Source organism: Saccostrea cucullata, unplaced genomic scaffold (genome assembly GCF_032062105.1).
Source record: "Saccostrea cucullata isolate Sc308-1 unplaced genomic scaffold, CSIRO_AGI_Scuc_v1 ctg84, whole genome shotgun sequence".
Classification (NCBI taxonomy): Eukaryota; Metazoa; Mollusca; class Bivalvia; order Ostreida; family Ostreidae; genus Saccostrea; species Saccostrea cuccullata.
In genome coordinates this window covers 546,604-561,439 of record NW_026938747.1, presented here as the reverse complement: position 1 = coordinate 561,439, position 14,836 = coordinate 546,604, and the positions used below count along the sequence as shown (strand labels likewise).

Sequence of the window (14,836 nt, the reverse complement as noted above, 5' to 3'; positions counted from 1 at the left end):
GACGTCATTTCGTTTGTTATACAATTTAGTTGTGAGTTGGCCTTTGTCGTCCACAGTCAGTAAAACATTCAAATATGAAACAGATGTGGCAGACTCTGAAGTATCTTATTTTAAGTTCACAGGGAAATATAGAATGGAAATAACTATTGTTAATTGATAAAATATCGTCGATTTATTTGAATGTCGAATTGAAGACCATGAAAAGTTTTTTTTCTTCTCTTGTAGTACTGTTTTCAAAAAATTCTGCTTAAATAAACAGGTAGGCTTATAATCTTAGATGTTTTCAATTAAAATGATAGTCATGTTGTTATTAGTGTTATATTTTATGTGTATATTAACAAAATTAAGTGAAATAACCATGCCTGCCTAAAAAATAAATAAAAAAAATGTCCATGATTCATTGCAGAAAGCTCTTTGTAAATATTTTTTTAATTAGAAAGCTGAAACAAATAAACAGCCATAACCTTCAAATACTGTACACTAGATACTAAAGAATTAAAAAAAACCCAGAAGAAACATATTACATGAAAACAAAACATAAGGTTAAATTAACATAAAAAATTATCTCTTACTCAATATACAAAACAGTTCCAGAATGAACTACATTGTGTATATTTGTATATTTTTAACATAAATACATGTACAATGTAAGTTTTAAGTTTAAGTTTTATTAACCAGTTTTAATCTTTTAAACAAAATACATTACGATCAATAGAAAAAGACGAAAGTAACACCACTTAAGGTATTTAACAAAATACAATGTATGAACATAACTAAACCCGCCATATTTTAAACAGAATGATATATAGTTAAAACTACTATAAGGTCAACAGAATAAAAATGTAAAACCACTGAAGATAAAACAGAATAAAGACATATCTAAAACTGCAGCATCAGATAGAATAAAGAGATAACTTAAACTACTATATATAACACAGAACAAAGACATTACTGGTATCAAACTTTTTAATGTATCAACAGAATAAAGACATAGCTTATGAAAGTTTGAATAGAGAAAAGACATAACATAACTTATCAATGTTTAAACAGAAAAAGACAAGAGTAACAAAAAAAGACCTAGCTAAAACTGCTGAATTAGAAAGAATAACACTAAACCACGTAAGTTTAAACAGAGTAAAGATCTACACAAAAGATTAAAAAGATTTTTAAGGTCATTATATAAACACTAAAAAATAATTAAAAAAATTATAGACAAAAAAGCAACAATTAATTAAGGGATTTACAGAATAAAGACATATAACTAAAGATTTTACAGAATAAAATATATCAAACTCAAATTATAGTCAAAAATACCGAATTAAACATAATAAAAACATATTAAGTAGATAAAACAACAAAAGATTTTTTTTTTAAATGAATCCACATCTAAAATTACTTTCAAGACTGAATGCTTAAAATGGGCGTCTGAGAATATTTGTATTTATTCTGACAGTAAATATCAACTCTTTTATCATGTTTATTTAATTTTATTGAATTAATAATTTAAAAAAAGATATGAACGCATTAACTTTTCTCTGATTTTAATAATAATTATTATCAGATTTCAATAAAAATAATATATCCAGTAACCATGCAGAAACTCAGTATATAGCGTAGGTATGTCTGTTTGACAAATAAATGCAGGAGACATCATAATTGCATAACTTCACATTTCATTTATAGGCAAGACCTGTATATATAACTATTCATACAATCTGGAGACTATTCTTCTAATAGTAGTTTGTATAGCCCGTATCATGTATGTCAATGTACCTGTCGACAAACAGCGTGGTGTCTGGTGGAATAACGACTAAATGAGCTTTTCTTTACTGGAGAGTTCCATAATATCAGTCTGAATTATCTCAGATTATTACAATACTGAACGATGTAATGTTACCTCAACTGTGACTACAAGGTGATCTGTATTCTTGAGCATATGTGTACATATAAAACATGTGCACACACAGTGACATTAGGATTGTATGATCACCGATCCATCATGGTGGCAGGTAGATGTATTTGGGATAGAAGTATTCTTGGAAAATCTTTTATAAGACGATAACATTGAAATAGATTAGGAACATCATGCATAAAGTTTCCTCTTTTGCAAGGATCACTGGACAAATTGGAAAGTTTACTTTAAGGTACGTACGTTTAAATGATCAAGAGTGGATCGCGCCTTTTTATCGTGTTCTTAAGTTTTATGCCAATTAATGAGACTGAATGCTTGTGGCAAAATTTTATCTGATGTACTACAAATACCAAATCTAACGAAAAGATATCAAGGAGACAAACAGAACTACAGATAGTGGGAGAGAGCGTTTGCAGTTATCGGTTAAATCATAAATGAATATTTATATATTATTATATATTATATTATTATATAAAATATGATATGAGTAGTGGGACAACAATGACATTGTGCCTTTTTTAAATGTTTTCATCGTTTTGCGTTAGGTTACCAATCAAATACGAAAGTGGACATGCAGCTTTGTTTCAAAGGCTGGATTCTCTGGAATGTATAGCTTACAATAATGTGATATATAAAGGCTTCAGGTAAGTAGAATCTTAAGTGAAAGTTTGCAGTAGTGTTGGTGAATTAAATTTTTCTTTCAGCATGTTCAAGGTGATGGAATTTTTATGACATGAAGCTATTTTTTCTTCATACACCTGTTCCTGATCAATTGACGTATGTTTGTTATAGACTAGAATCTTAATCATTTTCATATGATATGAGGATGCTGCTATTAAGCCAACATCATTTAAATAAAGCATCATTTACAAAAACAAAAGCTTTTATTCCAGTTACTTTGAGTTATAATAATATCAAGCGATGATCAAAGTTTTGCACTTTGTTGATAATAAATTTTATAATGTTTACCAGTGATTTATAATATTAATAATAATTTATTTTTTAAGCATTTCAATATCAAAGATCATATTACGAGGAAATGAAATTTAAATATATTTTTTATTTGATTTTCTTTTAATTCAATAATTATAAGTAAACGATGCTAACATTGATACTATCGAACATTTCAAAATTAATAAATGGGTGAGGTTTTTGTTTCATTAAATATATACAATTTTTCATCATAAATAAACATGTCAGTTGCTCATTATATTTAAATGTTCTAGATATGAAGCATTCTTCAACAAAAAGAGCAAGCCAGCAAAGCTCTTTTTCTAGGTTTGATTGTTGAGGACTTCTTTTAAACGAGCACAATTCAACGTGAAAACTTTATATTTGTGACACATAAACATATTATCAAATCAAATCTTTTTTTTTCCAAGGATCTATGATTTTTCACTTTATGCATTTAAAGTTGCAAAAACCTTTTATAAATGTAATTTAAACCCCTGTAAATTCAAGTGAAAATATGTCTTTAATGAAGATTACGAGGGAATATTACTGAAAATCGGTAAATATAAGCGAAATTTGGTCTACATTTACAAAATTATCTATAAGAAAATATCTTATTACTAAGATTAATTTTCATTTGATTTGATTAGTTTTATTTTTAAATTTCGTCCAATCTAAAAATTAAGTAAGATGTAAAACAGAATCTTTTTTTTCTACAGTATCCTTCGTTGGTCTTATGACAAGGACCCAAAAGAACCAGACCCTGGGTGTAATGACGTTAACCTTCCAGAGAGATCAGATGACAATGTTAACAAAACAACATGGAGCTGGAGCCCGGCTCACGCGGCAGCATTTCTGGGTTTATACGAGTGCTTCCACAATAAAAAGTTCAAAAAGTAGGTTCTATCATTAAAAAGTATCTTAAAACACTTGAAACTTCTATTTGTATTGCGTTATTACTAAATTTTAACTCAGGATTTTTAATAGGATTATTTTTTAAATATTCTTTCAGGGATATTAACTATCAAATGATGAATACTCAGTTATCTCCATTAATGGCAGCTGTGTTAGGGAAACACACGCAGTGTGTGTCTGTTTTATTGGAGAATGGAGCAAGATTTGATCTTCCGGACCAAAATGGAGAAACTGTTTACCATTATGCTGTGTCTCATCACCCGGAAGTCATTCCTGTTTGTATACAAAATCATTTAATAAATACAGTAGAACTTCGGTATTTATAAGACCAATATCTCGAATACCTACTTATACCAGTGGTTTGGAAATCCCAACTACCTATACTTTTTAAAAGTATTTAAACCTCGATTTCTCGAATACACGGATATTTCAAAATTTATCCTCCGTCCAATCTTAATTGAAATAACGAGGTTTGAGTGTGAGTGATTTGATGTAAATCTGTCAATACCCTTTTTTCCCCTAATTTATGTTGTACAACATTTAACTTATTGAATTTATCCTGATCCAATGTCCATTTTTCAATTGAAAGCTAGAAGTATGTTGTCATAAAAATATTTCGAAGATAATGTTTTATTTTTGTTTAGGAGACTATAAAGAAATGTCTGATTTTGGTTCCATTTCCTGCAATGCATTTAATCCATTATCAAATCCTTGATAATAATAGTTTTATATTTGGTGTATTTTTTGTTAACGAAATCTATTATATATTTAAGTTTTGTGCATGAAAAAGTAAAAATAAGAGACGGTGATCAATCTTAAAAAAAAACTATTATTTACAAACAATATAAATCTGTGGGAGGGGCATAAAACGCACCTCCTTAAAAATTCTAGAGGTTGGATAAGGTAACTAAGAGTAGCTAGTATCCCATCTCGATTGAACACACTAGCCGTGAGCCTAAAAAATTGAAAAGGTGGACATAATAATTAGTTGTCATTTAATATTAAATCAAATCATGTCAATCAAAATAGAACCCATTTTCAGCCCTATAGGTTGACGAATATTTAAAATATTAAAGAATATTATCAATAAAATTCAAATACAAATTGATGGACATTAATGATTAATATGAAAGATGAAACTAAATTAGAAAGTTAGTGGTTAACACTTACCTGGACTTTGATGTATGTATAAAGACTATAAACACATTTTCTATTTCAGATTTTAGCTAAGCATGATGATCCCAAAGGTAGTGACAGAGTTATAAATTACCTGAACAAAAACGGTCTAACGGCTCTAGCCACTGCATGTGAAAAGGGGAAGCCCGAGATTGTTCAACTATTGCTGGATGAAGATGCCGATCCAAACATCACCGGTCAGGATATGTATCCTATTCACCATGCTGTAAAAAATGGTGACACAAGGTTAGATTTCGATGGAAAAAGTTATAAATAACCTTGCCCTGTCTTAGGTTCCAATGTGATTTACGTTCATCTATTTGGATAGATTTAATTAAGAAAATAAGAACCCAAACAAGCCACAAAGTTCTTCAAAAGAAACGTCCGAGTTGCTGCATATCAACTTTACTGTTATTTGGGTGAATGAAAATATACTTTAAAATAATAACTAAGAAAAAATATTTTATGTCCGTAGGTCAGTTGATGTAATTTGTAAAAAGTTCAAAGACCAATTGTCAAAACGAGATAAAAAGTTTGGAGGTACTCCATTACACTGGGCAAGGGACAGAAAGGTATGGAAAACACGTACACACGAAACAATATTGAGATATTCATTAATTTTGTTAACGTGTTTTTTTTTCTTATTAAATGCTCAAACATTTACTTACCAGAGTATATGAAGAATAACTGTCTTTTCAGGGTATTTGTGTTTTACCATATCTTGAGAATATTTATCTTTATACATCTCTGTAACATTATTTAAAATGTAATACAGTATTAATAAAGATAAAAAAAAAGTATACGAATTTTTACTCTTTTTAAAAAAAATATTGATTTTATCTTCTTTTTTTTTAATTCTTTGGCAATTTTTTACGAAAAAAAAATAATGAAAAGGGTTTTGGAAAGAATTTATCTATTATTATATATATTATTTAAAGACATAACCAACGTGTAGTGAAAGAAAAAAAGTTTCTACTTTTTCAATAAACATGAATTCATAACATTCCACTTTCAACTTCATATTATATAAATATTGCATGTAGTTGAGTGTAACATTGAACATTTTCACCCCTCGAAAACCATTGTCAACCTCGGCTGCGCCTCGGTTGACAATGGTTTTTAGAGGGGTGAAAATGTTCAATGTTACACTCAACTACATGCAATATTTATTATATTATACTGAATGTTTTATACAAATACATATAACAGTGAACCGTGCGCGCATAAATTCTGCGCAGTCACTATTTTTTGGAATATCACCCGTCGTCAAGCACTGTTGACTGTTGCTACGCTGGAGGGCGTGGCTTCATTATTCAGGGGGTAATAGTGTTTTTTAACAAATGTTTCTCAACCAATCAGATTCAATTAATTTACATGAAAGTATAATATTGTGTTTTGTTATCCTTGTAACTTATTCGATACACAAGACATGCTCTGAGTACAATTTTCTTACACCGATATCTGCGACTAAAACAAATTCAGGTTACATGGAATTTCAATGTCAGCATTTCGTAAATTCTATGATCATTTTAATGACCATATCAGTAAATATATGTACAATCTATTATAAGGTCGTATTATGACTGACAATTTCCTTCGCAAAAACATCAATAATTCCATCTTCCTCATCAATTGTTTGGATCATTGCAAGTGCGACGGTCTAAGGGATCTGTTACACTTCTCAGGCAACTGATTTAGTGTTTGGCGCCCCTTTTACAGTTTTGTATCTCTTTGTATTGTTTATATGCTTTTTGAGATAGAGCTCTGTTCGTTATCTTCACGTCCATCACAACTCTACTTTTTCTTGTCAACTGCAGAAATTAAATGGTAGGATATTTTTCACATTATTCATAGCCAAGATTTTACTCTTAAATATGCACAGATGATTGAGAAGTTTGGTCGTCTAAAAGCTGACATGAATATAAAGAGCAACACGGGTCACACCCCGCTACATATCATGCAGAGGAAAGACAGAACGGATTGTCTTATAGAGCTATTGTGTTGGGGAGCGGATCCAAGTATAGGGGACGATGAAGGCAATACTCCAGTGCACATTGCTGTACTTGTAGGTTACAGATCAATAGATTAGATATAGGCATAAAAAATATAAATAATGATATACATAAAATCTATTGAAATAAACACTTTTCAGAACAGTGTACATGTATTATTTTATTATTTTTATTATTTTATTTATTATATTTTTACGTGATTATTATCAAAACATCTTTTAAAAATGTTGATGTGGAATATCTCTTGAAGTTACATACCAGTATCTATAAGACCTCTGTAAATCTTTCCTTTTTAATTGTATGCTAGAAAGATGATCTAGAGATGGTGAAAACCTTTGCAGTTTGTGGTGCTGAAGTAAATGTCAAAAACAAGAAAAACCAGAGTCCTAGACATATAGCCAGTACCTTAGATAGTAAAAACAAGTAAAGTTGATCTTTCATTACAATAATTTCTTAATCAAAGGCACCCTTTTCGCTGTTCACATACTTGTTTCTTATAACTGCTAACTGTGATAAGTATATCCAAGTCAATTTAGATAAGCATGAAATTTAATTCCCAAAAATACATATTGTAAAAAAAATAAAAGGGAAAAAAGATTATCTTACAAAGATTTGTTTTTTTGTTTTTTTTTTTTTGAGAAATGAATAACATTTTCTTTAAAAAAAAAGTACAGAAACAATTTCATGCAGAGTTTGAAATGACAATTTTCTCAGTTTTCTAATTTGTATTTCAGAGATCTAATTTTGTATGTATTACATACATCGGGTGCCGTGAGATGTGATGAGAACATGGAAAACTGTGAAGATGGGTGTTCCAAGTCAGGAGAGAAAAATGGGAAAGTTGACGGAGACATAATTAAACTTTTACGGAGTGACCAAAGTGGTGAGTATCTCCATATCTTTATTATACATTATAAATTAAAACAAAATAGTCCAACACTTCTCTAACGTCAAAAAGTTTTCTGAAAAAAATTAATATAGATTTATATCATACACATGTACCTCTGGTGTTGCCCTTGATTTTGGTATCACAGGTACAAGTCATGCTCTGGACGCTTTAATAATAAATACTTATGATAAATTTTAAATTGATGAAAAATCAAGATAATCATCAATAATATAGCTGAAAATTTCAATGAAACAATACGAAATATGATCAGAATACACATGGACCTTTTAAAACAACAGAGGCATTGCCATGGAAGAGAAAACTTTAACTATAACTATTGATCGGTTACACTGGCTGTTTGATTGCTGTTATATTTGGGTAAAATGAAAAAAAATGGTACTGAAAATAATGGTCTAAAATTTGGTATAAAAAGTATCAATCAACATTTGATTTAACGAGGATCAAAGGGCGGGTGTAACAGATCGACAGGGAATAGACATTCTTTCAGGGTACCTGATCCCATGCAATTTTGATCGGCGCAATTTTTTTTTATTGTTTTAATATTCTTTTGAAATAGATTACTGTACGTCATCTGCATATTTCATTACTGATCTATAATCTTCGATACTTGTGCCTGGATCCTATTTGCTTGTGAAAAATATTTGATACTTCGATTTATTATAAAAGTGAATTTATATGTAAAATGTAGATTTTTATTTACTTTTGTATTAAACTTTGATTGTTTGTTAAAAGGCCTCTTCTTTAATATTTAGAAGATTAAACGTTTCAAAGAATTTTATCTGAAATTAATGTTTTACCTTATCTTTTTTAAGGCCCATTGGATGAAATGTTTGCATCGGTATTTGATCCATTGGCACAGATAGATGGATCGGAGGAAGACTCGGGATACAGGGTAAGATCCTATATTGGTGGTATTTGAAGTTGATGAAACAAGAATATCAACAGTCTCGTTTAAAGCTATCATTTCGCATTTTCTATGATCAATTCAATGACCTAGTCAGCAATTAAAATATGTCATTAAGTTAAATTCTGACTGACGTTTTTATTTTAATTGCTAGATATTTACTGAATTGTCTATGGTTTTTTTTGTGTTATTTCCCAATCATGGCAAGGAGCAAACAGCAGGTGTGACCGGTCGGCAAAGGATGTTAACTCCTCCATAGCACTTGATCCCACCTTTGATATTTTTAGAGGTCCTTGTTTGCTCTGCTTCTGGCTGTATTGTTTAAATGGACGTTGATCTTGAATTCTTGTCTTTATCTCCAATAAAACATATGGAGATAACAAACAATATTCGAGATCAAAAGTCCATAAAACAATATAAAATAGGAGCAGAGCAAACACGAATCTTCAAAACATCAGAGGTTGGATCAGGTGCCAAGGAGGAGTGAGCATCCCTTGCCGACCGGTCACAGCCGCCGTGTGCTCCTTATTATGATTGGGAAATAACGGAAAAATCCGTCGTCAATTCAGTGTATAAATGATAGACTAACAATTAGTATGAAAATAGCCAGTCAGCTTTTGACCCATTGATAAACTGTATTGCTGACAAGATCATTGTATCAACCATAGAACAAACGAAATTATATATTTAATCTTAAAAATTAGCTTGTGGAAGGAACTCTGTTGGGAGCAGCTCAAACGTATGAGCAATAAAAATACACAATATTTTTGAAAATTATCACAGATTCTGTCCCTGGATGGCGGAGGAATTCGAGGACTTGTTCAGTGTCTGATGTTAATTGCCATTGAGAAAGAGGTCGGGAAACCCATCACAGAATGCTTTGATTGGATAGCTGGAACAAGCACAGGTGGACTTTTAACTCTGGGAATCTGCACAGGTGAGTTTTTGTAATAGGACTACTGGGAATTCTCGAGGTAGGGACCGTGCCAAGGAGGAGTAAGCATCCCTAAATCTTCTTTATGCTCAATTTCTTTTGCATGTTTAGGTAAACCTCTGCCTTACATGAGAGGTCTGTATATCAGATTGAAGGACGAGGTGTTCACTGGAACAAGGCCGTATGAATCGGAGAACTTTGAGGCCCTGTTGAAAGAAGAATTCGGAGAGGAGACTGTTATGACAAATTTTAAGAAACCAAGGTTTGGGGATCTTTTTCAAAAAAGACACTCCAATATTATATTTTTTACAAGAGTTCTTCATGACATTTAATAGGATTTCAATTTTTTAGCAGATCTAATAGATTTTCTGTTTTTAATTCTTAATAAAACATTTGTTGTGTATCTTTATTATATGCTATATTATATTATATTCCATTCTAACACCCTCTCCAGATTACATTGTAAGCTTGTTTCCATATACCTCCTTAATAGCAAAAAGCTTAAAACCGCACTGAATGCGTGATTTGTATTTCTAGGGCTGTGGTAGCAGCTGTGCTTGCAGACAGACACCCAACAAAATTACATTTGTTTAGAACATATGAACCAACATTTTTGCAGCTGTACGATTCTAAAAGTGGAAGTCAATGTAATGTCAGCACACAAAAGAATGATGACGCAGGTTTAGAGGAAGGAAATGAAGAAATATATTACCCAGCTAAACCCGGTGGTTAGTTTTGATTTTGGAAAAGTTCTATGTGAAACGTGAGATAAATAGTTGGTGTTGACTAAGTTTAATTATTGCATTATGCTTATTTTCTCCTGCATTTAAAAATTCAGTGCCCAACTATTTTTCATAATTTATTAAGGATTTATTTAGTTTGCCAAATATTGTTTGTGGAGAAATTATGCTGCCGTGATGAGCTTCAAACTCCCATTGATTTCACTTATTATTTTGAAAATAATGTTTTTCATCATTCTTGATATATGAAATTAAAAGCACACAACTCTTTGGGGAGTTTTTAAAAATTATTTTTACAAAGTCAGCATTTTGTTTACACAAATTGTGTGTTTTCTGGCTTTAGCAAAATAATTGTGAAAGCATAGTCAATGGACATATAGATTGTGTATTGATCAATACTAATAACAAAAATCAGTTTTAAAAATGACTAAAGAAGGTCATATATGAAGCACTTCTAGATGAATCTAGTTTTATTGTCAAATTGATCACAAAATGTTTTTCACAGACTTATATATATTGGTGCTGGTAAAAATTAAATCATCAGGTCAGCAATTTTCTGTATCATAATCACTACCTTGTTGCTTTAAATGTTACTGTCTCGTTTTGTCTTGTTATTCAGAACAAAAAGTATGGGAGGCTGCTCGTGCCACAGGAGCAGCTCCGACCTACTTTAAGGCTTTTGGGCCATACATTGATGGCGGACTGGAAGCCAATAATCCTTCTTTGGATCTGTTGTCGGAAATACACGAATATAACTGTGGATTAAAAATAAATGTGAGAGAGATATTAAATATCATCTTTTACTTAATTCAAGCATTGTATTGTACGTTTTTACTCTTTTATATAGTAACTGTAAGATGTTTCCTTACATTTTACATCTATTTGACAACCTATACATTTTATGCAATTATTACCGGGTACATGTAATGTATTTTCCATTATCACTTTCAATAGTTTGATACATGTGAAGTCTCGTGACAATGTATTAATGTCAAATAATTGTATGTTATGCAGTGATGAAAAATTGAAATATATTCAGTCGCCATTCAAGACAATTTGTCAAAAAATATTAACATTGATTTCAAAAAATATTAACATATTAGAATTATAATTGCAATATTAACATATTGACATAGTACAGGGGTTGTCACAGGCCTAAATTGGTATAATCTAGATACCTAATTTGCTTTGATAGAACAAGTCAGAGTTGGTTCGTCCGATTGGTGTGATGGTGTCCCTTGGAACGGGACAGGTACCAGTTCATCGAATCGACACTATTGATGTCTACAAACCAGAGGGAATTTTTGATGTTACAAAGATAGCGCATGGAATCCAAAACCTGATAAATGTGATGGTAGATAAGGTGAGGTAAAATATAGCACAATTGAATAATTACTTACAAGTATTTTTAAGAGAGTGATCAGTAAGTGTTAAATATTAGGTGTTTTACATTTATACAAGATAATGATAAAGAATGAAAAGAATAACTACCTGTTATAAAGAAAAAAAGTGGACATGGCATGAAACACAGACCCCAGAAATTTCAGAGGTTAGACCAGATACCTAGGAGGAGTACGTTTCCCCTTTCGACCGGTCACACCTGCCATGATCCCTGAGTATTGATCAAGTTAATGAAATATTCCTACAAATCATATTTACATTGTAGTATGGCACCTAATCCCACCTCATGCTCACTTATCCATGGCACCTGATCCCATCTGTGATTTTTGGAGGTCTGCTCCTATTTTGTATTGTTTTATGAACTTTTATTAAGGTCTTCCGTCTTAACGGAAGACCTTATAGTTATTGTACTGTTTCTTATTATTATTATTATTATTATTTTTCTGACACGATTTCTCGACAACTACTGGATAGAATTACATGAAATTTTCAGGAAAGATGTGTTGTAAGATACTCTTGAAAGGACAGTTTTTGGAAATTGGACTTTAATTATTAGGTATAATATTTTAATTTCCTCTCTGGTGCCAAGTTTTGGACCATTTTCCTGATTTTAAAACGACATTTTGTCCACGATTAAACTCAAAAACGGTAAAAGATATCAATGTGAAACTTTCAGAGTTTATAGATGATGATCAATACTTTCCAGGACGCGACTTTTCGTTCGTCGTCAGTACTTCCTGTCGCTACCGGAAGCCAATTCAAAAAATCCAATTTTTCAACTTTCTTTGTTTTTCAATACTTTTCATTTATTTTTGGAAATTTAATAGAGATCCTTCTATTAATGCTTACTATATAAGTTGTTTTGATATTGGTTAATCTGAACTCTAGATATTAATATTTGAAAATCTGAAGCGGGCCCAAGATGGCGGCTGTCTCTGTCAACTCCGCCATTTCGCGAGTAGGGGCTTATGGAGGCAGCTGAGCGTTTGATTAAACCATTCTGACATAAGGTACATGAAATGTAAAAAAACTACTTGGACTCTCACGTAGTAGTACGTTGCAATTTAGTGTCAATCCTAAAACTTAATTTCCGTTTCACTGCTTTAGTGTTACTGGGCTAGATACGATATGTAATAATGTGTACAATGTGTTAAATATACTTTCCTAACGTCGAAATAAAACAAATGTGATAAGAACGTTTTATTTAATTAATTTCACTGAAGCTATTGCACCTATTCAATAGATCAGTACAAAGAAAAGGCGCGAATATTTACGCGTGGCGTTTGACACGAAATTATGAATAGTGAGCCGCCTTTTATGATTCTTAAACAGGTGTACTGTTGCAAAAGTATACACAAGTATATTTAAAGCAGTATTCCCAATAGCTAAATGGTTTGCGCGTTGGGGAGAAAAGAGAAAAAAGGCGCATTCACGTTGGCGACCTGGATTCAATCCTCCTTGTGAACAAAATTTTGAATAACATTTCAGCTCGATTTCACAAGGGTTTTTTTTTCCTGAATCGGACGGAAGACCTCTCGTTGCTCGCAACGAGATCGTATCTAGTATTGAATACTGTTCGTTTTCTCCATATCCTTCATGCAGTGTCTGTAACAGGTCAAAAATTACTTATGCATCTATTCAAGGATTTTTATATAAAATTCAATAATAGGATTTAATGGTTAAAATAAAACAATTTCTTTCAACTTTCCAATCACTAAAAACATTCTTTGGAGGTCCTTCATTATTACTTTAAAAAACTCTCAAAAACAAAAATACAAAATACACCTAACGATATTTAACGAGTTCGAGCTCCAGTATTCAGGGATAAATATTTCCATTTCTTAATGTTTATAAGTGCGGGTACATCTACATGTCTAAATTTGCAGCCATTTACTTATAATCAATGGCGTCCAAATTAAGTGAACAATATTCTCAAGGGGACGTGAAGTAAACAAACAAGACACTTCGACTAAGTGATTGTTTGACAAAATAACCTATTGTTTTACATTTAGATATTCATATTTTCCTAAAATCATCGGATCAATTTCAAATTTAATACATACTAACTTGACTCCTACAATAATTCAAGCCATGACACGAATATGAAAGAAATATATTCGCACATTAAGAAATATTGTTCATGAAAAGTTTATTTGATGATAAACTGGGAAGGTGTTATAAATTTTCGATTCTATTGCAGGCCACAATTGCCGAGGGTCGCCCTGTTGACAGAGCCAGGGCGTGGTGTGGAACACTTGGAGTACCATTCTATAGATTCAGTCCCCCAATAACAGAGGTAGAAATGGATGAACACGACAATAAGAAACTCATTCAATTGATGTGGGAGACACAGTGCTACATTGTGGCTAATCAGGAGCGAATTAAGAAACTGGCGTCTTTTCTAAGACGAAATACATAGGAAATATTTTGATTTTTTTTCACAAGTAAGAAAATTCAAGCAAATTGTGATATTATGAACGTTTTCTTGCGTATTAAAAGGTTTAACATTATGCATGGGTAGATTTTGCATAATAATGTGATAAACTTATAAGATTCTATGTTTGTGCCATAGACCATTTTCGCCTTATACCAACGCATATTTTTTTTCGTGTAATAAAAGCTTGATAAAAGCTTAAGCGGAGATTTTATTCATTAGTATTTCTTTTATATTTTGAGTATTATTATTTTTTCATTAATATTTACATTGAAAATGCATATTTTATAACGAAAAATACATCAAAACCAATCTTAAACTAGATCGCGATGTTACGAGTATTGTCTTAATTATGTGAATTGTTTATGCTACAGAAGTTCATCAAGATGAGCTCCTGTGATATATGAACCTTGCTGGAAAACGGTTTGAAACCTGCTTTCAAGAATATATTGCCTGGATCAATTTCTGTAAAGCTTTCTCATTGTGTATACAAAGTCAGAGCTTATAAAAGAGCTTCATGTTTTTAACTTTTTTTCACAATTATTTA

At 31.3% G+C, this 14,836-nt stretch overlaps 1 protein-coding gene across 1 annotated transcript; it reads left to right on the top strand.

Moving 5' to 3' along the window:
- Window positions 1–1,834: 1,834 nt before the first annotated feature.
- Window positions 1,835–14,478, top strand: LOC134251154 (85/88 kDa calcium-independent phospholipase A2-like). Its single transcript, XM_062733520.1, has 16 exons — window positions 1,835–2,144; window positions 2,458–2,556; window positions 3,583–3,759; window positions 3,876–4,053; window positions 4,998–5,200; window positions 5,430–5,526; window positions 6,837–7,019; window positions 7,274–7,389; window positions 7,701–7,849; window positions 8,689–8,768; window positions 9,564–9,717; window positions 9,826–9,976; window positions 10,252–10,442; window positions 11,074–11,228; window positions 11,650–11,817; window positions 14,056–14,478. Exons 1-16 carry the CDS (start codon window positions 2,086–2,088, stop codon window positions 14,272–14,274), a joined length of 2,379 nt encoding a protein of 792 aa, XP_062589504.1. The 5' UTR covers window positions 1,835–2,085; the 3' UTR covers window positions 14,275–14,478.
- Window positions 14,479–14,836: the final 358 nt, after the last annotated feature.